This window comes from Budorcas taxicolor, chromosome 18 (assembly GCF_023091745.1).
Source record: "Budorcas taxicolor isolate Tak-1 chromosome 18, Takin1.1, whole genome shotgun sequence".
Lineage (NCBI taxonomy): Eukaryota > Metazoa > Chordata > Mammalia > Artiodactyla > Bovidae > Budorcas > Budorcas taxicolor.
The window spans coordinates 26,895,636-26,923,537 of NC_068927.1; the positions used below are offsets into that span (position 1 = coordinate 26,895,636).

General features: G+C 50.0%; 1 protein-coding gene across 1 annotated transcript; it reads right to left on the reverse strand.

The window, feature by feature from the left end:
* Positions 1 to 8: 8 nt before the first annotated feature.
* On the reverse strand, positions 9 to 27,902 carry PLLP (plasmolipin). The gene is made up of 4 exons (XM_052656937.1): positions 27,768 to 27,902; positions 3,492 to 3,665; positions 1,381 to 1,503; positions 9 to 125 (listed from the first exon to the last, which is right to left on the reverse strand). The coding sequence occupies exons 1-4, from the start codon at positions 27,900 to 27,902 to the stop codon at positions 9 to 11; spliced, it is 549 nt and encodes a 182-aa protein (XP_052512897.1).

Here is a 27,902-nt window from a genome sequence, read left to right on the forward strand (position 1 = left end):
CAGGTGGTTTAGGCATAGCCACCAGCCATCTGACTGGTGGCTGCATTGCTGCCTGCTCCTCGCCAGGCCTGGAAGCTGAGGAAAGCACTCACTCCATAGGCAATCATCACTAAACACGAAAAGAACTGAAAGAGAAGACACAGAGGTGAGTCTGTCTGAAGCATGGCACGTGGGGCTGGGGGCCACAGCAGTGAAACACAGAGGGCAGGCACAGACAGGGAAGCCAGAGCCCCTCAATTAACCTAATGAGCCACACCAACTCCTGGTACCCGTACAGTCACTTAATGACTGAGGCTGATGGGTACCAGGTTCTGGGTGCTAACTTTGCATTAACCCAGGCAAGCTGTGTCAGACTGAGAGGGAAGACTGGACAATATGCTAAGAGTGACAAAGGGGTAGGAGCTGCTTTAGACCCAGCTCCGGGATTTTGTTTTTTAAAAGGCAACATTCAAAAGCTGCCCTAGGAATATTATGTAACTCACATTCCAGAAATCTCCATGTCTCTCTTCTGGTGACTGAGTTCACAGGTTTCAAAACCATCCTCACCAGGAAGAATGAGGAAGCCCAAGTCCTGGTCTAGCCCTACCCAGGGCTCAGTCTAGGTGTGTCCCTTCACCGCTCTGAGCCTCAGTTTCCTGGTCTGTCAAAAGGGTTGGCCGTCCCTCTCCCCCCGACCCTCCTGTCCACACACACACACAGACACACACACACACGGAGTGGAAGAACACTCATGGGTGATGCATGCCAGGTGTGTGGGGTTCTGACACTTTACCAGACATGGAGCCCAAGTTTGGGTTGCCTAGGAGAACCTGAGACTCTCCCAGATAGTTTGCCCATGCCTTTCTCAAAGGTGGATGATAGAGAGCTTCTAACAGACTCTCCAAGGAGACAAACAACCCTAGATCAGTGTGGCACAGGAAAGTTCAACAGGTAGCCCAAGCTTCATTTGCCAACCTGAAGCATTTCCCAAGCATTCTGGTTCCTCGGGGTTTTGCTGTTAATTTTTGCTGTTAATTATGGACACCTGGTGGCTCAATGGTAAAAAATCCACCTGCCAGGGCAAGAGACACGGGTTCAATCCCTGGATAGGGAAGATCCCCTGGAGAAGGAAATGGCAACCCACTCCAGTATTATTGCCTGGGAAATCCCATGGACAGAAGAACCTGGCGGACTGTGGTCCACGGGGTCGCAAAGAATTGGACTCGACTTAGTGACTAAACAACATGGACACCTGTGAGTCCACTGGGAGCTGGAGGGTGATTGAGCATGTGGCAGGTGCTGGGCCTGGGGTCAGGGAGCAGCGGGAGTCCAGGGGCATAGACCTCGCTTTGACCCATCTCCCCTTTAACTGCCGAGGGTGCCCCAGGGAACTATACTCACAGAGGCTGCTGCACGCTGGTTATACGGCCGAGTGCCCTTCAGGGATGTCAGCTCAACCGAAGCAGAGCAGGTGATGAAGGCCGTGATGTAGAGGACAGTGGCACCCACGTTAAATACCATTAACTGGGGGTTGGGGGAGTGGAAAGAACAGGCTTAAGACATGAGGCTTTTACAGTAACTATGGAACTTCCTGTTCCCACTGACACATCCCTTCAGTAGCCAGAACAGGGACTGGGGCTTGAGGAGGAGGATGGAGACCATGTGGGTTTTTCCCACTAAAAGGGCCTCCAGAGGCAGAGGTCTACACAGGGCCAGCCTGGAGGCCCTATGAGCAGAGAACATAAACATAGTTTATGGCTGAGAGATGGTGGGGGCCTAAAGTGATCTGGCTGGAACATCAACAGTTCCATATGTTAAAACTCACTCCTGATGGCAAGAGGCCAAACCGAGCCTGTCTCAGTGCTCCAGCTGAAGGGCCTGCTCCTCCGCGGTGGCTCCCGGCCAAGCCTGGCCCTTCCCGTGGCCCCTGAGGGCTTGGCTCTGAGGCTGACCCCAGGGGTGTGGCAGAAGGGTGGGTGCTGGGGGGCCCTCACATCCCTACCTCTGCCCCCAGTGGGAGGAACCTATTTCTGCCTTCTGGCCACATCCTAGGCTCTAGGCCCCACGTCAAATGCCACGGTAAAGACCCTCAGCTGGCTGCCAAGGAAGGGCCCTGGGCTAACAACCAGTCCCAGGTCCCATTTCCCCAGTGCTTGGTCCCTGAAGTCAGTTCTTAGCAGATCTCTTAGCCCAGCCAGACAGCAAACTGATGGCCCTTAGGCATGTTTGGTTTATCTCACATTTTTAAAAAACAATTACCAACATTCTAAAATTAGATTTCATATAAAACTTTCAATCTTAAAACATCAAGATTTGGCACCTGCATTCCCACTAACAACAGTTAGAGCTGAGTCGAGGCGGCTTCCTATGGACAGACAAGTTCTCCAGAACCCCTCCTGACCTACTTCACTCGTATGTCTTTTCTTTAGGGCCTCTTGCCTGGGCCCCAAAGGCGGCTTGCAGTCCCCATCCCAGAAAAGCCCGATTTGGCAATCCTAATTTCACCTGATCTAGGAGTGTGAGGCACTGCCCTGCCATCATGGCCTGGGAAAGGAGCCTCTCCCATCAGCAGCTGCGACTGGAGCCCCACAGCAGTGCTAAGAGACACCAAGGCCCCTCCATCTCCGGAGATGTCTTTCTTCAAGGCTCCTAGGACACGGGGCAGGGGCTGGACCCTGTCCAGGAAGTCAGGCCACCCCCTCGTCACCCCAGGATCTTCCCTCCCAGCCCAGTGCCCACTGCAAACACCACCTGGCTCCTACCAGTGATGTCAAGATCTAACAAACCCGGTCTGTCTTGAGGATGACTCACGTTTCCTCAGCTTCAAAAGTCATTGAATTGCAAACAATGCTGCCTAGTCCCAGCCTTGCTTGTCTGACAATCATGTGCCTCTCTCGCCTCTCTGCTCGCTGAAAGCCTCAGACCCCAGCTGCAGGGGTTTTCCGGGCTGGAGGAAAAAAAAGCCCCAGCAGCTTTCTCTGTGTCTGGCCAGGGTACTTCCTATGGACACTCTCAGCTCTGTGTTCTAAGGAGACTGACCTAGGCAAACTGAGGACACCACCCTCTGCCAGGCTGCGGGGGCCTCACCCTGCACCCAGCCCATCCTGCACACACCAGGCCCAGCCTCGGTGACTCCTGCCAGCTCACCCCAGCCTGCAGGCCCAGGGCTGCCAGTCTGGGCCCAGCCAGAGCCACAGCACCCACAGAATCAAATCCCAACTGCCCACCCCCCAAAAAGGAAAAATATTTTCAAGATCTCAAACAGCACCTCACTTGTACTCCCTCCGTGGGAGAAAGTCAAGCCTGAGTCATCCTGGATTCAAAGCTCTCAGCGCTCAGAAAAACTGGACACCCAAACCATTCATCCTCCTTCCCGCGCCCCGACTCAGTTCTACAGGCCAACGAGGACTTCAGTCAACCCCCAGCCACCACATCTCACTCAGGGAAGGTCACATTGTCACAGCCGGCCCAGAGGCAGAGGAGCCACCCCAAGGGCTCCTATCCAGACTCACCACCAGCGGCCAGGGCACCATATACAGCTTCAGGTGCAGCTGAAACAGGTAGAGGACAAAGAAGATGATTGTCACCAGCCAGAGGAAGACAGCGACGAACATCACCCAGCCGTAAGATGGATACAGGTGGTACGGAGTGTCAGCAATCAGGGCCCACACCAGCAGCCCCAGCACCTGGAGGGGATGAGACGGAGCCAGAGTCTCCCAGAGTCCCCAGCGCTCAGGCCGGAGGCCACAGAGCAGAGGTTTCCAGGCCTTCGCCCTGGCGCGCCCCCTGCAGGAGAAATGTTTTTTTGGCTTTTACCACATGCATACAAAGCCCTTGCCTGGTAACTTACCTCCTTCAGACCCCAGCTGAAATGGTACGTGCTCCAGGGAACCTTCCATACTCCTCCAGTCTGGGCTCCAGAGCCCTCTTCTGGGCTTACATGGCCCCTCAGGCACCACCGACCCAAAACAAATTCTGTTTCCTTCCCCAGACCGGAAGCCACAGCAGCACTGCCATCCACTCGGCTGCCTCCAGAGTGAGACCCCTGCAGCCCTGGAGAGGGTGGTCTCCCGGGCACGTCCAGTTCCCCAAGAACATGACTGGCTCATTCATAAGTGCATGCTGGCACCCAGGACAGGACCCAAGCTCGGCCAGGGGCTTAGGAAAAGCTACTGAAAGAAAGATGAAGTCACCAGCACATCCCTGAGGCAGGGACACAATCACAGAGGCCTGGAGGTACAGTGACATCTGCCTGGAGCCCCACCAAGCCCCCTCCACCCAGCCTTCTCCGACTCGCCTAACTGCGCCATACAGGTGCTACCATCCCTGCCTTTCAGGTGAAACTGGGCCTCGGAGAAGCCAAGGGACTAGCTCGCCATTTGTACGTGGCAAGGTGGGCCCCAACATCCCAGCGTGTGCAGAGTAGCTAACTCCACGGCCTCCAGAGCCGACCGCCTGATTTAAAACCCACTCCTCTTGCCAGCTGTGTGACGCTGGGGCAACTCACAGCCACTCTGTGCTGTGTTCACAGCACTGGTCGTGTGAGTATGAAGAGCACACTTACTCTATAAGGTCAGCGCCCATGAGGGTTCATGTATATAAAGGAACTATTCCCAGCTGAGGATACCGTCCCGCAGGGAATTCTACACAGGCAGGTCGGCTGACCCACCTCAAGGGCATCCTGGGGAACTTGGCAGAGGGGTACCTAACTTGCTCAGAAGCAAAACCCACCTCTGCCTGCTGGTTTGAAGGACAAAAATTTCCCCAGCTTCCCAGACAAGGGAGAGCTGTCACTCACCCCAGAGCAGCCAGAAAGGGTCCCCTAAAGTGAAAGGCATTCAGTCATATACGACTCTCTGAGACCCCATGCACTGTAGCCCGCCAGACTCCTCTGTCCATGGGATTCTCCAGGAATACTGGAGAATACTGGTGTGGGCAGCCATTCCCTTCTCCAGGGGATCTTCCCAACCCAGGGATCGAACCCAGGTCTCCCACATTGCAGGTGGATTCTATACCATCTGAGCCACCAGGAAAGCCCTCAGAGAGGGTCCCGTGCCAAGGACCAAAAGGGAAGTTTCTGTATCAGTCCCCCTCCACGTGTGGGGCAGGGCAGGGGTGACCCTAGCTGAGGCCCAGAGTCCAGGAGCCCCTTTGACAGCTTTCCTTTCCCCCCACCACTGGAAATGAGAGGTAGAGCCCTGGGCTTTCCAGTCAGCTGCTGGGCTTTCACCCTGCCTGTGTGGTGGGACACCAGGCAAGTGTCCCCGCCTCTGTGCGGCTCCCCAGGGCATCTCTAGTCCACCCGCTAGAACCCAGGCCCCTGGGTTTTGGGCATCACTGCGTCTCCAGTGCCCTGCAGTGCCGAGCACAGAGTACCTGCTCAGTAAACACATGCCCAGGCGCTAACCGGCCTCAGCTTCCTTATCCAAGAAATAGGGGCCAGACACCCTTCCGGCACAGGTGCTGTGTGTTATAGGAGGAAGCAGGCCTGAGTCGATAAATATGCTCCCAGCCTTGCCTCCCTCCACCCAGGGGTGGGAGTGAGAGACTCAGGAAGGCACCCTCTCCCCCTTCTCTCCAGGTTTTTGCACCTGCCCCTCTTCCTCTCCTGGGGGGGAGGGGTGAGTTCCCAGGGTTGCCCACCTGGCTACTGCACCCTGCCAGCCTTCCTGCCCCACCTCCAGCCTCTAGTGCTCTCCTTCAGCCACCACCAATAGACTGGGTGGCCCACAGGGCCCAGTGTGTGGTGAGGAAGGTGGGACAGGGAGCAGGGCCTTGTGGGCAGTCACACCACTGGAGGGGAGTCCTTATCCATGAGGACCCAGAGTCAGGGTGTCTCAGCCCAGACCCCCAAGCTTTTACCACTCATCCTTCGGACAGACACTGCCTGAAACAGACACATCAGGGGGGCCAAGAGCCCCCAGACCCAGGGGAGTCACTGCTCAAAAGAACAGACACCCCCAAAGCAGCAAGGCACAGGACCCTTCCAGGGGCAGACAGTTATCTCCTTGTCTTTTTATTTGGCCATGCTACTGGGCGTGCAGGATCAAACCCGTGCCCCCGCAGTGGGAGTGTGGAACCCTAACCACTGGACTTCCAGGGATGTCCCTAATTATCTCCTTGCTTTAAAGCAGGGTCCTTATGGGCCTCCATGCCATCGTGTTGCCTGGTTACAACTATCTGAAAGGAAGTTAGAAAATGCAGTGAATTAAAAATCATGAAGGGAATGATTTGGGTTTACGTTAATGTACACTTATCAATTGGTGGTGTTATCACTCATGGGCTTGGTCACAAGTAACCACCTAATGCCCTCTGGCTCGTAATGTGCCAAGCCTCAGGTGAGCACCTTCCCTTTTATTTCACTGATTTTCCCATAACCCTCTCATTAAGCTTTTTTATTAGCCCCATTTTTCAAACAGGAGCTCAGAGGAAAATGTGCCCATGGTCATCTGTAGTCACCCATGAGTCAAGGACAGGGTAGGGCAGGACTTGAACCCAGATCAACCCTTCTCTGAAACCTGGTCTACTAAGTTACTTAGTGATGTACAAAAAATGAGGACACTTGGGCTGGCTCCGAGGGGCGAGGCCCAGCTGGCATCCCTGCTCCCTGGTCTCTGCCTCTCCCTCCTGCTCAGCCCTGATTTCCAGATCAGCAAGCGCAGCCTCTGGGAGACAAAGCTGCTGGAATAAGCAGTGAGAATATCTGGCATCCCTCCGGCCTTGCCTCCCTGGCCCTGTGCCCAGGGAGCTGCCTCGGTTTCTGCTCTCCAACAAGGAAGGTCCATCTGAACCTGACAGACTGGTTTTTCCCGTCCCCTCACCCCCAGCCCCAAGAATCTGCCGGAGCACCCCAGTCCAGGATAGGGCAACCCCGCATGTGCTGACCCTCTGCTAGGCATGGGAAGCTGGGCCCAGGCCTCATCTCTAGAATGTGCAGGAGCCGCTGGACCCTCCCACCTGCTGCGGACCCACAGTCCAGCTGGAAGAGGCCAGAAGACTTGTCTTACAGTCCAGTCCAGAACAATAAACCCCGCCGTGCAGGGGAAGCAGGGAAGCAGTAGCCAGAGGGCAAGGCAGACAGCCCTGACTCTGCCACCTGCCCGCTGGGCTTCGTACAGGTCCTCGTGCAATTCTGACACCCCCGCTCTGAGCACAGGCCCCACCGTGTGCCTCCCTCTGGGTTTACTCATTCAACAAGTATCTGTGGTGGGACTTCCCGGGTGGTCCAGTGGCTAAGACCGTACGCTGCAATGCAGGGAGCCCAGGTTCGATCCCGGGTCAGGGAACCAGATCCCACAAGGCACAACCAAGAGGCCCCATGTCACAACTGAAGATCCTGCATGCTGTGACTAAGACTTGGTGCTGCCAGATAAGTAAGCCAAACATCTGTTGAGCACTTGCCACTGTGTGAGTGGTAAACACGGGAAGCCCTGCTCTCCTGGAGCTCTCACTCTACAGCTGGGTTGGGGGTAGGGGAGTCAGATAAAAGCCTAGTACACGAGGGGAGCACAGGAAACGTGTTATGGGGAAAAATTCAGCTGAGAAGGGATAAGAAGGTCAAGAAAGATCTCACTAGGACATGAGAGCAGGGGGTGGGGGTGGGGGGGAAGTTGGCAAAAGGAAGGAGCCAGGTGAGGAAGAGCAGAACTCGGTGCTGTAACAAACTCTCGAGGTCCCTGACTCTTGCCCCCATGCACCTCTGTCCCTATGCACCTCTGACCCCATGCACCTCTGACCCCATGTTGACACATACACCTGTGTGTCTTACTCTTCAAAGACTGACACACAGACATACACACACATACAAACATGCACAGAATGAAACCTCACCCCTTGGCCCCTCCAAACTCTGAGGCCCCTGCCATGCCTCCTCAGGCACCCCCTGCAGATGAACCAAGAGAACTGCCTGGAAATCCTGAAGGGAAAAAAAAAAAAACCCTTTCCTTCTTGAAAACCTAAAGATTTCAGATGAGGGATTTTGTCTTTAAACGACAATTCCCCTGGTGGCTCAGACGATAAATAATCTGCAGGAGACGGAAGTTCAATCCCTGGGTCGGGAAGATCCCCTGGAGAAGGAAATGGCAACCCATTTCAGTATTCTTGCCTGGAGAATTCCATGGACAGAGGAGCCTGGTGGGCTACAGTCCATGGGGTTGCAGAGTCGGACATGACTGAGCGACTAACACTGTCAAAAAGGTCACATTCACACATGCTCCAGGACGTTCGAGCTTCCAAAAATTTTTTTCTCAACTGGATAACAGAGATTTTTGTTAAAAGCACCTGCTGAGTCAGAGAGGAAAGGGATTAGTCACAAATGCCTGACCATGAGGCATTTGGTGGGGGGTAATCAGTTGTGGGGGAGCAATCCATGGGCTGAGGTTCTTATAAGAGGGAAACTGGACATAGAGACACACACAGAGAGAGCGCCATGTGAAGACGGGGGCAGAGATCAGAGTGATATGTCTCCAAGCCAAGGAAAACAAAAGATTCCTGGCCAGAAGCATGGGACAGACTCTCCTTCAGGGCCTCCCAACGGAACCAACCTTGCCAGCACCTTGACTTTGAACTTCTAATACTGTGAGACAATAAATTTCTGTTGTTTTTTAAGTGACCTAGTTCGTGGGAATTTGTTATGGCAGCCCTAGGAAACGAACACATCTTTCTTCGCTACTCTTTGAGGCTGTGAATGGCTGTTATGATCTGATTTAACTGGGAGATGTTGGCATTAACTGATGAAAAGTTGGTCTATTGACTCCCTGGGTTTGAGCTCTGGCCCTGCTAGCTTACGAGCTGTGTGACCTCCAGCAAGTTGCTGAGCCTCTCTGTACCTCCGTGTGCTCATCTTCAAAATGTGCCCACCTTACAAGGGTAGATGTAAATGAAGCAATGTAGGAAAGGCACTCAGACCAACACCCAACACAGTCTCGACACTCAGTACATGCCCTAATGTCATTATCACTTCGAGGGGTTAGAACCTGGGCTTTCCAGCCCATTCCCTGTGCCTGGTTTCCTGCAGTAGACGGGGTAGGACCAGCATGTGCAGTTCCTAGGGGTGTGAGGCTTGGAGAGATGAAGGTATTTAACCTTAAGCACCAAGCATAGTTCCTGGCAGATAAGGGTCACCTCCTCACCCCATCCATCAGTGCAGCCCCGCCCACCTTTCAGATAAGGCAGCTGGGCTTATCCTAAGGTGGTGGAGGTGTGGAGGTGAAGGGGAGCAGAATGCAACCCAACCCCACCCTAGGACTCCTCCTGCAGCTACACTCCCTCCTCTCTTCACAGGCTAAGGGCCCCAGGGCAGAACCTTCACCCGTTTAGACCTCAGTCTTCCCCTCTGTGCAGCAGAAGCAGGGAGGTCTGCTCAGCGTTCTCCAAGGCTCCTCTCGGTCTGAGCCCTGACACTCCTCAATTCAGGCCTCCTCCAGGGGTACCCACAGCCTCTCCTCCCTCGTACTGACTGAAGGGACTCTACCAATCCCAGGAGCACTCGCTAACTCCACTCCTGCCCCAAGATGGTCACTCAACTCTCCTTTTAATACTCTCCACTCTCTGGGCTGAGAGTGGCCTTATTGTTGTTCAGTCACCAAGTCGTGTCTGACTCTCTGTGACCCCATGGACTGCAGTGTGCCAGGCTTCCCTGTCCTTCACTATCTTCCAGAGTTTGCTCAAACTTATGCACATTGAGGCAGTGATACCATCCAAACATCTCATCCTTTGCCCCCTCCTGCCCTCTATCTTTCCCAGCATCAGGATCTCTTCCAGTGAGTTGGCTCTTCACCTCAGGTGGCCACAGTATTGGAGCTTCCAATGAATATTCAGGGTTAATTTCCCTTAGGATTGATTGATTTGATCTCCTTGCAGTCCAACGGACTCTCAAGAGTCTTCTCCGATACCCCAGTTCGAAAGCATCAATTCTTTGGCACTCGGCCTTCTTTATGGTCCATCTCTCACAGCTGTACATGACTACTGAAAAAACCATAGCTTTGACTTTGACTATATAGACCTTTGTTGGCAAAGTGAATGCTCTGCTTTTTAATACGCTGTCTAGGTTCATCATAGAGTCATCTAACCTTTTTGGCTTGTTTTTTCATCTGACACATAAGAAGGTTGGGAATGTACCCCAATGCTGGTCACCTTGTTAGAGGAAACATACCAACTGAAACCAACCACCCTGGTCTGCCATGGGTGGAGTTCCTCACGCTGGATGCTGGGGGCCAGCGTGAGGAACTCTGCCCGTGGCACTGGTCAGGCACCATAGTAACCATGTGCGTGAGTTATTTTACAACAGGAGGTCCTGGTAAGGAAGACAGGACTAACACGCCACCACTAACCAGAAGCACTTGGGAAAGGTCAAAAGGAGATGTCACCTCCCAGAATCTTCCTCGCTGGCACGCGTCTCGGCTGAGCAGTGCCTGCACCACCAGAAAGGACCCTGAATCAAGAGTGACTGGCCAGAGACGACGAACTGGCCTAGAAACGAACCCCATCGCCATCAAACCCGAGACTGCAAGCCTCGTGGCAGAGCAGTTCTGGGTTCCCTTACCCTCCTGCTCTCCTTTCAGGCGCCCCTTCACAATAAAGTCCCTTGCTTTGTCAACACGTGTGTCTCCTCGGACAATTCACTTCCGAGGGTTAGACAAGAGCCCACTCTTGGGCCCTGGAAGGGATCCCCCTTCCTTCAACTACCTCATAGGTATGTCATGCAGGGAAAATAAAGGAAAAAGTGAACAGTTGCAGAGGTTGTGAGTGGCTAGGAAGGCTGTTAGACAGCCTGGGGCTTAGAGGGAGTAAACCCCAGAGTTGGGGGGGTGGGGTGGCACGAGGTGGGACATTGTGCCCCAGAGCTAACACTGTGGTTTCAAACTCAGCAGCTACCAAGACAGGCAGGTCACAGAAAAGACTAAGGTGGGCCAGGGGAGGTCTGTGGAGCTGAGAGCAACCAGCTGATGTCTGGGGGAATGCAGGTCTGGGATAGCCAGAACTTTTTTTTTTTTATTGCACCCACCACACAGCATGCTGGATCGTAGTTCCCCAACCAGGGATCAAACCCGTGCCCCCTACAGTGGAAACACAGATCCTTAACCTCTGGACCACCAGGGAAATCTGAAGAAGTTCTAATTTTTAAAGAGATATTAGAAATCCAAATTTCTACATGAAATCTTCAGTTTTTTAAACATTGGTAATGAAACAAAATATTTTGGAAACAATGTGAGGGTGGGGCCCATTCAACAGCCCCCAGGACTCCCTTCTCCCCACTACACCTTCCAGAAAACTGAGGTCCAGGGGACCACGTGAACCCTTCCAGGGGTTTCCCCACACAGGGACACATCTGGGCAGCTCAGGACACTCAGAACTTGGCCTGGCCCGGCCCGGCCTCCACCCCCGCTCTGGCCCTTCTCCCTATGGTGAAAGGGACTTTATGGGGACAAAAAGCCACCCATTGTGTCACAGGAGACAAAGGCGCAGGGAACAGAGGCGCCGGGCGGTGGGGTGCCACAACTCCACACCCCCCCTCCTCCCCTTGCAGAGGGATAGGCTCCTTGGAATTCCCACTGTGTGCTCTGCAGGCCACGCCGGGGCAGGTTCATAACCCAGCCTGGGGCCAACTGACCGGGTCTGGGCTGGTATCTAACTCTGCCAAACCTCCCTTTTGTCACCTGAAAAGCAGGCACGTGAGTTACCACATCGAGTCACTGAACAAACTCTCCCCCAAGGGCCTGCTCTGTGCCAGGCACTGTTATAGGCTTCAGGGAGTGTGGGGTGCGGGGAGAGAGCCAGGCAGCCAAGGTCCCCACCCACAAGCATGCAGCTCCCAGCCTGGGTTGCCAAGGAGGAGGGGGAGGAGGGGAACACTGACTCAGGGCCTGGGTCACCTCCAAGGCTTTCCAAACAGAGCCTTTATCACAGTGCTTCTTATTCCTGAGTCCTGAGTTACAGAATTAAAGATGAAAGAGACCTCTACACCCCTACCCTCACAGCCCTGCCACCCCCAGACCCCCCTAACGGGGACCTCCAGCCCCTGCGTGCAGACTGAATGTCAAGGAGCCTACTGCCACCATCTTCCTCTGGGGTCTCTCTCGGGGTTCTAGAAAAACCTTTCCAACCTGAACCTCAAACAGCACTCTGGGGCCAGAGACTAAGCAGGTCCCCTCCACAGACAGCCCCAGGCATGTGGAGGCAGGTGGGGGCCCCCTGAGGCATCGCCAAGGCCTTCCCTGGCTCCCAGAGGCAGCAGCAACACAGCCCCTCAGTGAGGTTCCAGAAATTTACATCCTACCTGCCTGCCTTCCTACCCTCCTCCCCTCCCTCCACTGGGGTCTCCTGGTCTCCCCAGAAGGCCAATCTGTGCCTTTTCCCCAGCGCAAAGACTCTAATAGCCACACAGAGCTATCCCAGGAAGGCCTCAGGCCCCCTGAAAGCCCAGGTCAAGTGCAACTCAACTCCAACCCCTCTCCCCACGCTGCCCCAGTGCTTCACTCCCAGGAAGCCCAGCTCTTTACATAAAGCACATGGCCCATTTCACAGATGGGGAAACCAAGTCACTTGGAAAAGATGAACTTCACCCAAGATTATGCACAGTTAATGGTGGGGCCAGTTCTGTGACTCAGCAGATAGAGAGATGCCCAGTGGGGAACAGAATTCCAAATCCCAGAAGGTAGGGACTCTCCCTGGAGACTAATTGGGAGTGCCCTGGAGGTGGGAGCAGAGAAGGGGCAGGGGCAGTCCTTGAACCCTGAGGGGATGACAGAAGCAATGTTTTCAGCACCCTAGGCTGGTCCCTGCCATTGGCCCTCCAGAGAGAGCTGGCTGCTGGGATCACAGGCACTTCATTAGCCCCATGAGACCTGGCCTCTCTGCCTGCTGGGAATAGGGTTGGGGTGAAACCATTTACCAGACTGGGACTTGAACCCATGTGCTGGAACTCAAACCCAGCCAAAACCCAGCTTGGGACTTGAACCCATGTGGCTGGGACACCAACCCAGCCAAAACCCAGTTTGGGAAGCAGAAGGGAAGGTTCATCTTCCGTAATTCTGGATACCCGATCTAGGGGCCCCAGGGACAAGGGAGGCTCCTTGTTTTAGTCTACATGGGCTGAAATCCCTACAGAGCCATCTTGGTGTACAACTGCTGTAACTGGTTCCTTAGCCTTCCTATGTATCTTCTGGTTGATGAAGCATTTTTTGAACCAGCACCAGGGTACATAAATATGTATAAATGACAAAAGACTCGAAAGGCATGGTCAAACATCTGATTACAGTGTACGATAAAGTTGGATAACCAAAATTACAAATGATCACATTTAACACAACATACCAAATAACCCTAGTTAAATATTTCTCTTTGAGATAACACAGGAGCCCTCTAAAACATCCCAAAGTTAGTTTCAGTTAGATAAGATCATAAGTCACTAGGAGACAATACTTTTTCCCTACCTAAAGGTTTTTTTCCCTAAAGATCTCAAAAGCAAATACAAATCACTTATAGGCAAAGAAACTCATCTCAATCTGTTTGTCAAAAGAAGCATTTCAAGACTACTTTGGAGGGAGAAATCAAACCCATTCCTAACAAAATCCATTTACCCAACTAAATTTAATTGAGTCTTAGAAAATCCTGATCATGTGTAACTCTTTGCCTATATTAATCACACCAGAAAGCTTAAACCATTTTCAAATTTTCAGTCTTTCACTTTTCAATCACCAGATATCAGTTTTGTCCTGAGTATTTTTCAGGTAACATGAGACTGAAATTAAATTCTCGCCGGACTATTTTGTATTTTTGAGTATTTATATGAGCATTTAATTTCCTTTAAGTCAATTAAGTAGAGCTCTTTTGTGAATTAACTTTTGGCAATATTATACATCTAGAACACACATATAGACACATATGAACACACAAACACAGAAACCTCCTAGTTTCTATTTCAGAATTTTAGTCATGATCTTGAGAACCCAAACCATTTTACCAAAATAATTCCTAAACCTGGGAGAGGTTCATTATCATTTTGTATATATTGAGGTAATCTGAAAGGTGGGAGTATCTTTTTAATCAAATTCTTTGTTACTCTTTCTGTCCATGTGGGAAAGTTCTCTAGCCATTTAGTGAATGTGTCTGCTGCTGCTAAGTCGCTTCAGTCGTGTCCGACTCTGTGTGACCCCATAGACGGCAGCCCACCAGGCTCCGCCATCCCTGGGATTCTTCAGGCAAGAACACTGGAGTGGGTTGCCATTTCCTTCTCCAATGCATCAGAGTGAAAAGTGAAAGTGAAGTCGCTCAGTCGTGTCCAACTCTTAGCAACCCCATGGACTGCAGCCCACCAGGCTCCTCTGTCCCTGGGACTTTCCAGGCAAGAGTACTGGAGTGGGGTGCCATTGGCTTCTCCAAGTGAATGTGTCTACCTTTACCAACAAATATTTGTTTCCTCTGGACTTGGGCATCTGAGTAAAATCAATGTACCCGTTCTCCTTGGTGTTGAATGGGTCTAAATAATGGAGAAGGGGTGGCATTTTTCTAGGGTTATTTTGTAAACATGTGTCACATGATTTGGTAATCTGGGCCACCACCATTTTCATTCCTTTACCCACAAGCAATCTTTGTAGTAAATTCCAAAGAGCTTCACATCTTACTTCCCTGGTGGCTCAGACAGTAAAGCGTCTGCCTGCAATTCGGGAGACCCAGGTTCAGTCCCTGGGTCGGGAAGATCCCCTGGAGAAGGAAATGGCAACCCACTCCAGTCCTCTTGCCTGGAAAATTCCATGGACTGAGGAGCCTGGTAGGCTATAGTCCATGGGGTCCCAAAGAGTCGGACAGGACTGAGCGACTTCACTTTCACTTCACTTTCACATCCATAGTGGGTAGTTTCATATAAAACCTTGATTATTTTCCATTGCTGAGTTTGTGGAATCACAGTATTTTCATCTAACATACATCATCCCCTTTGACTTATTAACCCCCTATTTTTAGCCCAATTTTCCCCCTTGTTATAACAAGGTTGTGGCATTTCCTCTATCAAGCCTAGGACTTTCAAAACTGCCTGTGTTTTATTTGTTGGTATGTAAGCTAAGGTTTCCAATCCTTTGGGCTAAGACTGAGAAGGTTGCACCCGTGTCTATAAGAAATTCTACCAAGCCACATCAATGATCACCCGAGGCTTGACATTAGTTATGTAGATGGTATCTTTAGGCAGAGCCATTTTTGGCCGTGGGTCCCATCGGTCTTCTGATTGCAAAACCATCAATGGTTGAGGGGCCTCTGCTGTCTGGTGTCTGGGGCATTCCCTCTGCCAATGCCTGGCTACTTGCAAAGGACACATCAACCGCAGTGCTTCCTCCAGTGCCCCTTTTGTCCACAGAGGCTACACTGGCCTTGTATGTGTACCCATGGGCCTCGTGGTCTACCAGGACCAGATTGGCCAAGCAAGGACAGCCTCCTAGTTGGTGGTCTTTGAGCAGACCAAGCCATTGCAATCATTTGGGTCTCTTGCATACTTCTCTGGGTGCATTCAGTCTTTTTAACCATATCCCCATTATTGAAAACCAAATAAGCCAATTGGAACAAATCATTCATTGGAGTCTGAGGACCAGCAGTTGCTTTCTGAATTTTATGCCTGATGTCTGGGGCAGACTGGGCTATGAAATGCATAGCCAAAAGGGCCCATCCCTCAGAGGAGGAGGGATATACTCCTTAAAGCTTAGGTATCCCTCCTAAAAGCTTCCACTAATCTCCTTTAGAAGACTGCAGGTTTTTCATCCTATCCCAGTTGGACCTTTTTCATAATTAACAGGTTTTACTGTAACTTTCTTCATAATCTCTATTAAACAGTTAATCATATGGTCCCATCTATCTATTATCAATAGAATCAGCTGGTGATTGCATTGCAGATTTGCCTCGGGGACAGCATCATTCCCCACCCAGTGCACTGCATGGCCCTGTTGGCTTGGGCTGCCAATTGGTCTGTATGGGCTCTGGCTGCCAGTATTATATCCTGCTTTTCCTTGGCGGTGCAGCAAAGGGATAGTAAAATCTGTTAAGTACCCCCAGGTGAGATCAAAAGATCTTACTAATAGGGTAAATTCTTTTGTAAAGAGTTCAGGATCCTCAGAAAAACCTCTCAGCTTGTCCTCTGCCACACTTAGATCAGACATTGAGAAAGGTACATAGACACATATTGTTCCTCAATTTCCATCAGAAACTTCTCTCAGAGGCAACACTGTAAGGGCATTGGTTGGTAACTTATATCATTGACAGTGCTAGCTGAAAAGGTCAGTTTTCATTCCAATCCCAAAGAAAGGCAATGCCAAAGAATGTTCAAACTACCGCACAATGGCACTCATCTCACATACTAGCAAAGTAATGCTCAAAATTCTTCAAGCGAGATTTCAACAGTATGTGAACTGAGAACTTCCAAATGTTAAAGCTGTATTTAGAAAAGGCAGAGGAACCAGAGATCAAATTGCCAGCATCTGCTGGATCATAGAAGAAGCAAGTGAGTTCCAGAAAAATATCTACTTCTGCTTTATTGACTACACCAAAGCCTTTGACTGTGTGGATCACAATAAACTGTGAAAAATTCTTCAAAAGATGGGACTACCAGACTACCTTACCTGCCTCCTGAGAAATCTGTATGCAGGTCAAGAAACAACATTTAGAACCAGACATGGGACAGAGGACTAGTTCCAAATTGGGAAAGGAGTACGTCAAGGCTGTATATTGTCACCCTGCTTATTCAACTTAAATGCAGAGTCCATTATGCAAAATGCTGGAATGGATGAAGCACAAGCTGGAATCAAGATTGCCAGGAGAAATATCAATAACCTCAGATATGCATATGACGCCACTCTTATGGCAGAAAGTGAAGAGGAACTAAAAAGCCTCTTGATGAAAGTGAAAGAGGAGAGTGAAAAATCTGACCTGAAACTCAACATTCAAAAAAACAAAGATCATGGCATCTGGTCCCATCACTTCACGTCAAAGATGGGGAAACAATGGAAACAGTGAGAGACTATTTTATTGGGCTCCAAAATCACTGCAGATGGTGACTGCAGCCATGAAACTAAAAGACTCTTGCTCCTTGGAAGAAAAGCTATGACAAACAAACAAAAAAAATCTATGACAATCATACTAAAAGGCAGAGACATTACTTTGCCAACAAAGGTCTACTCAAAGCTATGATTTTTCCAGTAGTCATGTATGGATGTGAGAAATAGACCATAAAGAAGGCTGAGCACCAAAGAATTGTTGCTTTCGAACTGTGGTGTTGGAGAAGACTCTTGAGAATTCCTTGGACTGCAAGGAGATCCAACCAGTCTATCCTAAAGGAGATCAGTCCTGAATATTCATTGGAAGGACTGATGCTGAAGGTGAAACTCCAATACTTTGGCCACCTGATATGAAGAACTGACTCACTGGAAAAGACCCTGATGCTGGGAAAGATTGAAGGCAGGAGAAGCAGGGTTAGATAGAGGATGAGATGGTTGGATGGCATCACTGACTCAATGGACCTGAGTTTGAGAAGGCTCCAGGAGTTGGTGATGGACATGGAAGCCTGGCGTGCTGCGGTCCATGGGGTTGCAAAGAGTCAAACATGACTGAGCAACTGAACTGAACTTGGGTAACTCAGCGTACAAAGAAGAAGTTCCTGAATATGGGTGGGGCCTCTTTTTATCCCTAGGTGATAGGGATAAAAGGTAATGGTTCCTGAGGTAATGGTTCCTCCCAGTAGGCAAGGAGTAGCTCTGGCTCCTCCTTGCAGAGGATTTAACCTTTGGATGGCTCCATAGGGTAGATCAGTTAAAATGTCTTCTGTCTCCTTACTAGAATTATCCCTTTGAACTACACGCACCTTAAATTCCTTTTGGGTCTCACTATATAAATACAAGGCCATGAAAATTTGAACATATTTCCTTCTACAATATAATCTAAGTGCATTATAGTATCATAACTCCAAGATCCATTTAATGGCCACTCTTCTTAGCTTCTGGCTCAGACAGTAAACTGTCTGCCTACAATGTGGGAGACCTGGGTTCAATCCCTGCATCGGGAAGATCTCCTGCAGAAGGAAATGGCAACCCACTCCAGTATTCTTGCCTGGAAAATCCCATGGATGGAGGAGCCTTTTAGGCTACAGTCCATGGAGTCGCAAAATGTCAGACACGACTGAGCGACTTCACTTTCCCTTTTTTCACTTTTTTTGGCTTCCTAGCTCATGTCGTGGCCAAATATGATTACATACCATAACAAGATTCCTTGTTTTTAATCCCAGTAGTCTGAATCTTTCCCAATCTTGGAGGATAAGACCCAGGGGAGTATTGGTTGGGACTGATGCTGCCTGACCCATTTCAGACCCAAATTGAGATAATGTCTCTAATTCCTATCCTATCCAAAATTTTACTGTTAAGTTAAAATCCAATACACAATTTGGTCAAGATTTACACTTAGAATTTTAGATCCCATCCCTTCCAAGATAGTCTCCCAAATGGTTGTAGTGCCCAAAAGTTGTTGCAAAGAAATGGCACAAAGATGTCCTCAATGGTGTTGAGGATGAGCTGGAGTTGGTCTAGTTATAAGTTGGCAATAAAGAGTCAGAACTTGTAAGGGTTATAGGGAGGGAGAGAAGTGAAGTCGCTCAGTCGTGTCCGACTCTTTGTGACCCCATGGACTGTAGCCTACTACACCCCTCCGTCCATGGGATTTTCCAGGCAAGAGTACTGGAGTGGGTTGCCATTTCCTTCTCCAGGGATCGAATCCAAGTCTCCTGCAGTGGCTGGCAGATGCTTTACCACTGTGCCACCTGGTTAGAGGATATCCCTGGGGTAAAGCGGGGAGAGGTTGGGGTATACACAGGAAATAGAACAGAGTGGGCATGGGGGCGGTCAACTCTATCCAGAGGGGACAGAGATTGCTCATGGTGCTCTTTCCCATTCTATTTTATTCTGGACTGTTGTAAATATATTATCTATTAAAGAAATTAAGAAAAGAAAGGATTAAAAAAGAAAGACATACGTAGTTCTCTGTGCAATGATACAGGACATCCCTAGGTATATTGCCAGGAGGGAAAGACTGGAAAGGCACAGGTGCGGTGGGGCTACCTATGTTTTGTGTAAATAACCCACTGACTCGCCCTGGAATGTCACACCCATAATGCCTCCGGCGAGGGCCAGGGATAGGGGTGTGGACAGTGACCCAACCCGGATGAGAGATTATATATTCATTGATAACCCTTGGTATTCATTAATAGCCCTTTGGACTGCTGAAGTGTTTTTGCTATATATCTGTATATATTTTTAAAAGAATAAAAGCATTAAAAAAAAAAAAGCCCATCAACATTTACACAGTGCTACATATAAAATGGATAACCAACAAGAATCTACTGCATAGTACTGTTATGCTATATCAATATTATGTGGCAGCCTGGATGGGAGGGGACTTTGGGGGAGAATGGAATGTATATGTACGGCTGAGTCCCTTTGCTGTTCACCTGAAACTATCACAACATTGTTAATTGGCTACACCCCAAACAGAATTAAAAGTTTTAAAAAAACAAAGAATAAAAAAATAAAGTGAAGTGAAAGTCATTCAGTTGTGTCTAACGCTTTGCGGATCCATGGACTATACAATCCATAGAATTCTCTAGGCCAGAATACTGGAGTGGGTAGCCTTTCCCTTCTCCAGGGGATCTTCCCAACCTAGGGATCAACGTGTCCATATATTGGTTATATAATTACAAATTGACTCCAAACATTCGAGAATCCCCCAGCCACAAGTGGGGTGTGTAGGCGGAGCTAACGGTACAGGCACGGCTGTGCTCCCTACAGCAGAGCACGGAGGAAGGTGGGGAGCAGGCAGCAGCAGGAACGCTGCCCTAGGGAGATGGGCCCCACAAAACTCAAGGCTAAGGAAACCCTGTGAGTCCCCAACACTGCGATCCCAACATGGCCAACCTCTGCTCGCACCTCTCAGACCTCAACAGCATTGTCTCACCAGGCTGAAGAGCTGACTTTCAGGTCCTGTCCTGCCTCCAACCTGGAGAGGAGCTGCCATGCCTTGTGGGGCTGGAGAGAGATCCAGGATTACTGAGAGGAAGGACTTTCTCACCGTCCCAGGCGCACAAGGGTGCAGCAGGCACCCTTTAGAGAGACTGAGCTCCCTGTCCCTGGGAGCATACAAGCTCTTGCTGAGGAGACACCCGGGGACCTTTGGGAGCAAGCGTAAGAGTCCTGGATTTCTATGACCCTGTGAATCCTAATAATTTCCCTTCATTCTCACACACACTGTGCTAAGCCCTCTGCAGGCATCAGCTTCCACCTTCCCCACAATCTCACCATCACCATTTCACAGACACGGAAACTGGGGTATTGGGGAACTTGTCCAAGATCACAGAGCCAGGATTTGAAACCAAGCTTCTCTGCTTCCACCAGTCCTCTCACGACCGCCCACGGATCACTGTGATCAAGTGGCAAGTGAAGCTTCCAATCTGTTTGTTCCCCTGTTAACTGGGAATTGTGTGTGTGTTCAGTCACTCAGTCATCATGTCCCATTCTTCGCGACCCTGTGAACTGTAGCCCACCAGGCCCTTCTGTCCATGGGATTCTCTGGGCAAGAATATTGGAGAGGATTGCCATTTCCTCCTCCAGGGGACCTGGCCGACCCAGGGATCGAACCCACATCTCCTGCATCTTTGCATTGCAGGTGGATTCTTTACTGCTGAGCCGCTGGGGAAGCCCCAAGGATAGGAGAGACGCTTCTAAACACAAATGGCTCTACTGTCACAGACCATTCATAGGGCTTCTCTGTCCCAAGCCTTCTGACTGCTGGGTCTTTATATGAGATACTCCAAGGTTCATGTGCTCTGTACTTCCTTCTTACTACCCCTTTCACATAATAAACCTTTCAGAGCCCATTTCTATCAGGAAGACTTCCCTGTGGCCCTGGCCTCAGATGAGTTTCCCATGCTGAATTTCCTCTTCTTCCCCTCCAAGGCACCCCATTTCCCACCAAAAACAAAAACAAAACAAAATCCCAAAAACAAAACAAAAGGAAGCACAGCTAGAGCCAAGCTTTGGATTCTCAGATCTGAGTGCAAATCACAGTTTGGCCGCTCTACCCCATGTGTCCTTGTACAAGTTCCTCAACCTCGCTAAGTCTGTTCCTTCATCAGTAAACCCACGTGGGGCTTCCCAGGTGGCATCAGCGATAAAGAACCTGACTGCCAATGCGGGAGACATAAAAGACATGGGTTCGACTGCTGGGTCGGGAAGATCGTAGGAGGAAATTGTAACCCACTCCAGGACTCTTGCCTGGAGAATCCCATAGACAGAGGAGCCTGGCGGGCTACAGTTCATAGGGTTGCAAAAAGTTAAACACAGCTGAAGCAATTTAGCATACATGCATGCAAACCCAGGAGATCACCTTTCTCCCCTGGGCTGGAGGAAGATTAAAAAAAATAACAAGAAGAAGAAATGTGCGCTTCACTTTATACTTACTCTATATAAGTCTCTGGGATCAGCCAAGTTAACCACAGCTTCCACAAAGTTCCACCACCAACTAGCCACACAAAGATCTGCAGCATCAAAGGTTCCCGGTTTTTAAGACCAAGAGTTATCTCTAGACCAGGCATGCCTGCTTCCTTTTTTATTTTATTTTTCTTTCTCTTTAGATGCTATCTGTATAAATTCCTGCTTCCCTTTTTGCCTAGGCTGCTAGGAAACTCAACAAAGAATCAACAGCCTTAAATTTGTGACAGAGTCTAGATTTTTCCCAGCTCTCTTTAAGTCAGCCCCTACCCCATCTCCACACACACACACACACACACACACACACACACATACTACCAACTTTAAAAAATATATTACTTTAACTCTTCTGTCATATGTGACTTAATATCATATCCCATTTCATATTATTTCTGGAGCTAGATGGAGTGGGGGAAGTGACAATCAGTGAACACTGAGGCTGGTTCTTCAGGACACATTTAATACTAAACAAAGAACACATCTCCTTCTCAAGAAGCTGGGGCCTTCCCACCCAGCCCCTCTTCCTCCTCCCACATCTGGAACCCTTCACCATGTCTTGGGAAACACGGATGTCTGATACCTTCCCATGTACTGCCTCCTCCAGGCAGCCCACCTAATCCCTCCATAGGAAGCTCATCCTTTGAGCACCTCCCTCAGAGACCAAGAGCTCCAGAGACCAGGCACTGGACCTAGGGTCTTTGCTCCCACAACAGCACCACACCCAGTGTCCAGCTGGGGAGGAGCCCAGCTGAGTGTGATAACAAAGTGCAGATCAGAAAAGTCAGGCCACTGGGGGCTTCAATCCCAGCTCTAACACTCTATGTGCTCTTGGGCCAAGAACTGACCTCTGGGCCTCAGTTTCCTCACCTGTAAAGTGGAGGAATATACAAGAATATGAAGCTCTTAGCAAAGAGCCTGAAGCCTAGTTGGCATCTGAGTGGTGGGAGCCACACTGGCTGCCCAGCAGACATGGTGCCTATTGAGTGGAGCCCCCTTTGTCTCAGACCCCATGGAACTGTCCATTGCCGGAGAAACAGTTCAGGAAGCAGCTTCTCCCACAAGCCAATTGGTGAAGTCACGAAAAAGTGCAGGTCTTCAGCACTCCAATGGGAGACTCTCATCCTCCCACCCTGGGCTCCAAAAACACTGCAGGGAGGGCAAAGGAAGGCCATCCCACTCACAGCCAGTCCCTGGAGTCTAAGTGCCAAGCTCCCCTACAGCTCTCTGGGCAGTCCTACATTCCATCAACACCTCTGTCTACATCTGTGTGTGATGGGACCCAGATGCTCAGGACCGGGCTGCTAAGCCCACAGGGACCCCCAAATCAAGGGACACAAGCCTCCTCCAGCGGAAGCTACTTCAGTTCTTGCAGACACAGCAGGACCCTCCTCTAGTTCCCCTTATTCCAAGTCTCATTGTTCAAATGCAAAAGGGGCTGATGCTCAGGTCCTGTCTACCAAGAGTGAACCGTGGGGGACCCACCCCATGGCCTCCTCATCCTCAGCCCAGCTTAGAGGCCCCTGCGGTTCCAAACCCCCTAAGTATGCAAACAGAAAACCGTCATCACTTATCTCCCTCGGCTTCTGGCCACCCGGAAACAAGTGCTTCAACTCCGGTGTAGGGGAGCAAAATTTACCATCCCCAAACTCATCTTTCTGGCATATCAATTTTAAGCTGGTTATATGCTAAGAAAAGCAGGCAAGGGAATAGCTGAGAACCAAGGCTCCCTACCCTTTTGTAAGAAATAGTTACATTTATAAGGATGTCTCCCTCACAGTACCAGGGAGAGGAGGTTGACCAAATCTCTAGAAACACATCCATGGAAAAAGCAGTGACTTAAACTTGCGCCACAACCTTACCCTTGTTCCTTGTGCTTTTCCCAGTCACATCCTGTAACTGACCTCACATCCTCAACATCCTCTTTTTCTGAAGATGGGATTTAAGCGGAGGGCTTTGGCCATTTTTTGAGTTCCTCAGTTTTCCTGGGTCTCTCCCATGTGTACATAGCATTAAACCTTGTTTGATTTTTCTCATGTTCATCTCTTTCATGTCAGTTTAACTCTTAGACCAGCCAGAAGAACTCAACGGGTAGAGGAAAACTTCTTCCTCCCCTCCACCGGCTAAATCAACCTGCTGGCTACTCTCCCCACCTGTGTATGTGTGTTCAATCACTCAGTCATTGTCTGACTATTTGCAACCCTATGGACTGTAGCCCATAGAGCTCCTCTGTCCATGGGATCTCCTGGGCAAGAATACTGAAGTGGGTTGCCATTGCCTTCTCCAGGAGATCTTCCTGACCCAGGGGTTGAACCTGGATCTCCAGCATTGCAGGTGGATTCTTTACCATCTGAGTCACCAGGGAAGCCTGCTCCCCACTTCTCTTCCACTTCCCCAGCCCCAAGCCTTGGCCTGCATGATCGCCTGCCCTTTTAGCACCCTTTCCCTACTTCTGCCTCAGATATCAGTGAAGTGAAGTGAAAGTCGCTCAGTTGTGTCCAACTCTTTGGGAACCCATGGACTATACAGGCCAGAATACTGGAGTGGGTAGCCTTTCCCTTCTCCAAGGGATCTTTCCAACCCAGGGATCAAACCCAGCATGTTCTTTACCGGCTAAGCTGCAAGGAAAGCCCAAAGGGCAATGTCAAAAGCCTTCCTGACCTCAGAACTGATTCTCTCTCTCCTCTGCGCTTTCACACCCTTGGGTTGGGGACTTCCTTCATGCTTGGCAACTGCTCCCTTCACAAGCAGGCAGAAGCCTAGCACTCAGCATCGCTCCAGATAGGCCCTTCCTACCAGCAGATTTAAATTTGGGGGAACCTCTGCCCCTCCCTCTCCCTTCCCAGAGAATCTGCCAGACAACTCAGAGGAGTTTAAAATGCAGATTTCTGGGCTGTAGTGACTGAGATTCCAATTCCACATATTTTCCTGGGGTGGGGACAAACACCTACAAGCCCCTCCAAGAGAGCTGAGGGTGAGGTTGGGGACAAGGCTCACAGGAGGAGATCTGAGGAATTCTGAAAGAGATAGCAATAAGGAGTTCATGATCTCAGCCACAGTCAGCTCCCTGTCTTGTGGTCTTGTGTTTGCTGACAGTATAGAGCTTCTCCATCTTCAGGAAAACCACTAGACCATTCAGGTATGACCTAAATCAAATCCCTTATGATTATACAGTGGAAGTGACAAATAGATTCAAGGGATTAGATCTGATAGAGTGCCTGAAGAACTATGGATGGAGGTTCGTGACATTGTACAGGAGGCAGTGATCAAGACCATCTCCAAGAAAAAAAAATGCAAAAAGGCAAAATGGTTGTCTGACGAGGGCTTCCAAATAGCTGAGAAAAGAAGCGAAGCTAAAGGCAAAGAAGAAAAGGAAAGCTATACCCATCTGAATGCAGAGTTCCAAAGAATAGCAAGGACAGATAAGAAAGCCTTCCTCGGTGATCAATGAAAACAAATAGAGGAAAAGAACAGAATGGGAAACACTAGAGATCTCAACAAGAAAATTAGAGCTACCAAGGGAAATTTTCATGCAAAGATGGGTATAATAAAAGACAGAAATGGTATGGACCTAACAGAAGCAGAAGATATTAAGAAGAGGTGGCAAGAATACATAGAAGAACTATACAAAAAAGATCTTTATGACCCAGATAACCATGTTGGTGTGATCACTCACCTAGAGCTAAACATCCTGGAGTCCAAAGTTAAGTGGGACTTAGGAAGCATCACTACAAAAAAGAAAACTAGTGGAGGTAATAGAATTCCAGCTGAGCAATTTCAAATCCTAGAAAATGATGTTAAAGTGCTGCACTCAATATGCCAGCAAATTTGGAAAACTCAGCAGTGGCCATAGTACTGGAAAAGGTCAATTTGCACGCCAATCCCAAAGAAAGGCAGTGCCAAAGAATGTCCAAACTACAGATCAATTGCACTCATCTCACACACTTGCACAGTAACACTGAAAATTCTCCAAGCAAGGTTTCAACAGTATGTGAACCAAGAACTTTCAGATATTCAAGCTGGATTTAGAAAAGGCAGAGGAACCAGAGATCAAATTGCCAACATCCGCTGGATTATAGAAAATGCAAAAGAATTTCAGAAAAATCTCTACTTCTGCTTTACTGACAACACCAAAGCCTTTGTCTATGTGGATCACAACAAACTGGAAAATTCTTCAAGAGGTGGGAATACCAGACCACCTGGCCTGCCTCTTGAGAAATCCATATCCAGGCCAAGAAATAACAGTTAGAACTGGAATGGGACAGCAGACTGGTTCCAAACTGGGAAAGGATTATGTCAAGACTGTATATTGTCATCCTCCTCATTTAACGTCTATGCAGAGTACATCATGCTAAATGCTGGCTGGATGAAGCACAAGCTGGAATCAAGCTTGCCTGGAGAAATATCAAGAACCTCAGATATGCAGATGACACCACCCTTATGGCAGAAAGCGAAGAAGAACTAAAGAATCTCTTGGTGAAAGTGAAAGAGGAGAGTGAAAAATTTGGCTTAAAACTCAACATTCACATTAAAAAAAAAAAATTCAGAAAACAAAGATCATGGCATCTGGTCCCATCACTTCATGGCAAATAGATGGGGAAACAGTGGAAATAATGACAGACTTTATTTTGGGGGGCTCCAAAATCACTGCAGATGGTGACTGCAGCCATGAAACTAAAAGACTCTTGCTCCTTGGAAGAAAAGCTATGATCAACCTAGACAGCATATTAAAAAGCAGAGACTATTTGCTGACAAAGGTCCATCTAGTCAACAGTATGGTTTTTCCTGTAGTCGTGTATGGATGTGAGAGTTGGCCCATAAAGAAAGCTGAGCGCCCAAGAATTGATGCTTTTAAATTGTGGTGTTGGAGAAGACTCTTGAGAGTCCCTTGGACTGCAAGGAGATCCAACCAGTCAATCCTAAAGGAAATCAGTCCTGAATATTTGTTGGAAAGACTGATGCTGAAGCTGAAACTCCAATACTTTGATGCGAACAACTGATTCATTTGAAAAGACCCTGATGCTGGGAAAGATTGAGGGCAGGAGGAGAAGGGGATGACAGAGGATGAGATGGTTGGATGGCATCCAACCATCCAACCGACTAGATGGACATGAGTTTGAGCAGGCTCAGGGAGTTGATTACGGACAGGGAAGCCTGGGTGCTTCCGTCCATGGGGTCGCAAAGAGTCGGACACGACAGAGCGACTGAACTGAACTGAAAGAGATAGCACTGGTGCAGGAGAAAGTGTGATCCCCTGGGTAAAGAGGGAAGCTTGATCTAGGCCCCTGCCTTCTGTGCTGACCCCTGGCATTGTTGCTAGGATCCAGCAGTGGGACAGCAGGAGGTGCCCTAACGGAAAATGGATCTTGACCCGCGTCCAGCTTCCCGCTAGTCCCCTGAAAACGCAACAAACCCCTCCCACAGGGCAGCCACCCAGCTCCCATACTGGAACCAGAGGGTACTGCGGGGCGGAGCAGGGGTGGGCGGGAAGCTAACACCTCCAACCCTGAAACTGCTGCAGAAAGGGATGTGGCCATCGATCCGCCTCGGCAGGGGTCTACCGAAGGTATTAGATACAGGATTCCTGCCTCTGCCTTCCCACCAAACCCTCCCCCAACGCTGGGCGTGGTATCTTGACCCCCAGGGGCCAAACCGGCTGGAAAGCGGCAGGTTACCCAGTGGAAGCTAGATGGGTCGGGCTCCCTCGCAGGGGCCGTAGGGCCCGCTGAAGTGTCTGTGTTGCCTCCAAATGTGCCCGCTTGTTTAGACGAGGAGTGTTTTGGGGCGCCAGCCACCGGGGGCAGCTCGGAGCTCGGCAGAGGATCAGCTGAGATCGGACTGCCTCAGGCTGGGTGCTGGAGAGCTGAGGGCATATTCCTGGCAAAGGGCGAGCCAGAGTCCGGGAGAAACAGTCGCGCGCAGTGATTGTGGCGTTTATGAGCGCTTCTGTGGATGACCTCTTGGTGACCAGAGGGGACGGAATGATGGGGCGCTAGTGATAGGCACTCTGACATTGGTACAGCTTGCGTGTGCTCTAAGAGACGGCAACTAGGGCGTCTCGTGGTGAGAGGGTACCAAGGAGATCTCTGGAGCGCCCGTCCTACAAGCACCCCCAGAGGAAGGCAAGGCGCACTGGGGCGCGTGTGAGCCTAGGTTGGAGGTGTGCGGGGAGCAAAGATAAAGGGTAGCTCCGGATCCCCGATCCCTCCAGGCCCGGCCGGGACCCCTCTACACCACCACCCTAACCCGGTCCCGGGGCCCAGGCCCCGCGAGCGCGCTCACCAACTGCAGGAGCATGAGCGCACCGAGGCTGGAGCGCACGAACCCCAAGTCGGGGCTCAGTGTCGACACCACGGCGCCGCCTCCCTGAGCCGGGCTGCTGGTTCTCGTGTTCACTTTGGACGGGAACTCTGCCAT

Excerpts from the sequence above, each read along its gene's own strand:
- PLLP (XM_052656937.1), bottom strand. The coding sequence starts at position 27,902 with ATGGCAGAGTTCCCGTCCAAAGTGAACACGAGAACCAGCAGCCCGGCT. Across the intron at positions 3,666-27,767 it reads CGCTCATGCTCCTGCAGTTG|GTGCTGGGGCTGCTGGTGTG; the intron begins GTGAGCGCGCTC and ends CATCCCCTCCAG. Across the intron at positions 126-1,380 it reads ACCAGCGTGCAGCAGCCTCT|TTCTTTTCGTGTTTAGTGAT; the intron begins GTGAGTATAGTT and ends CTTCTCTTTCAG.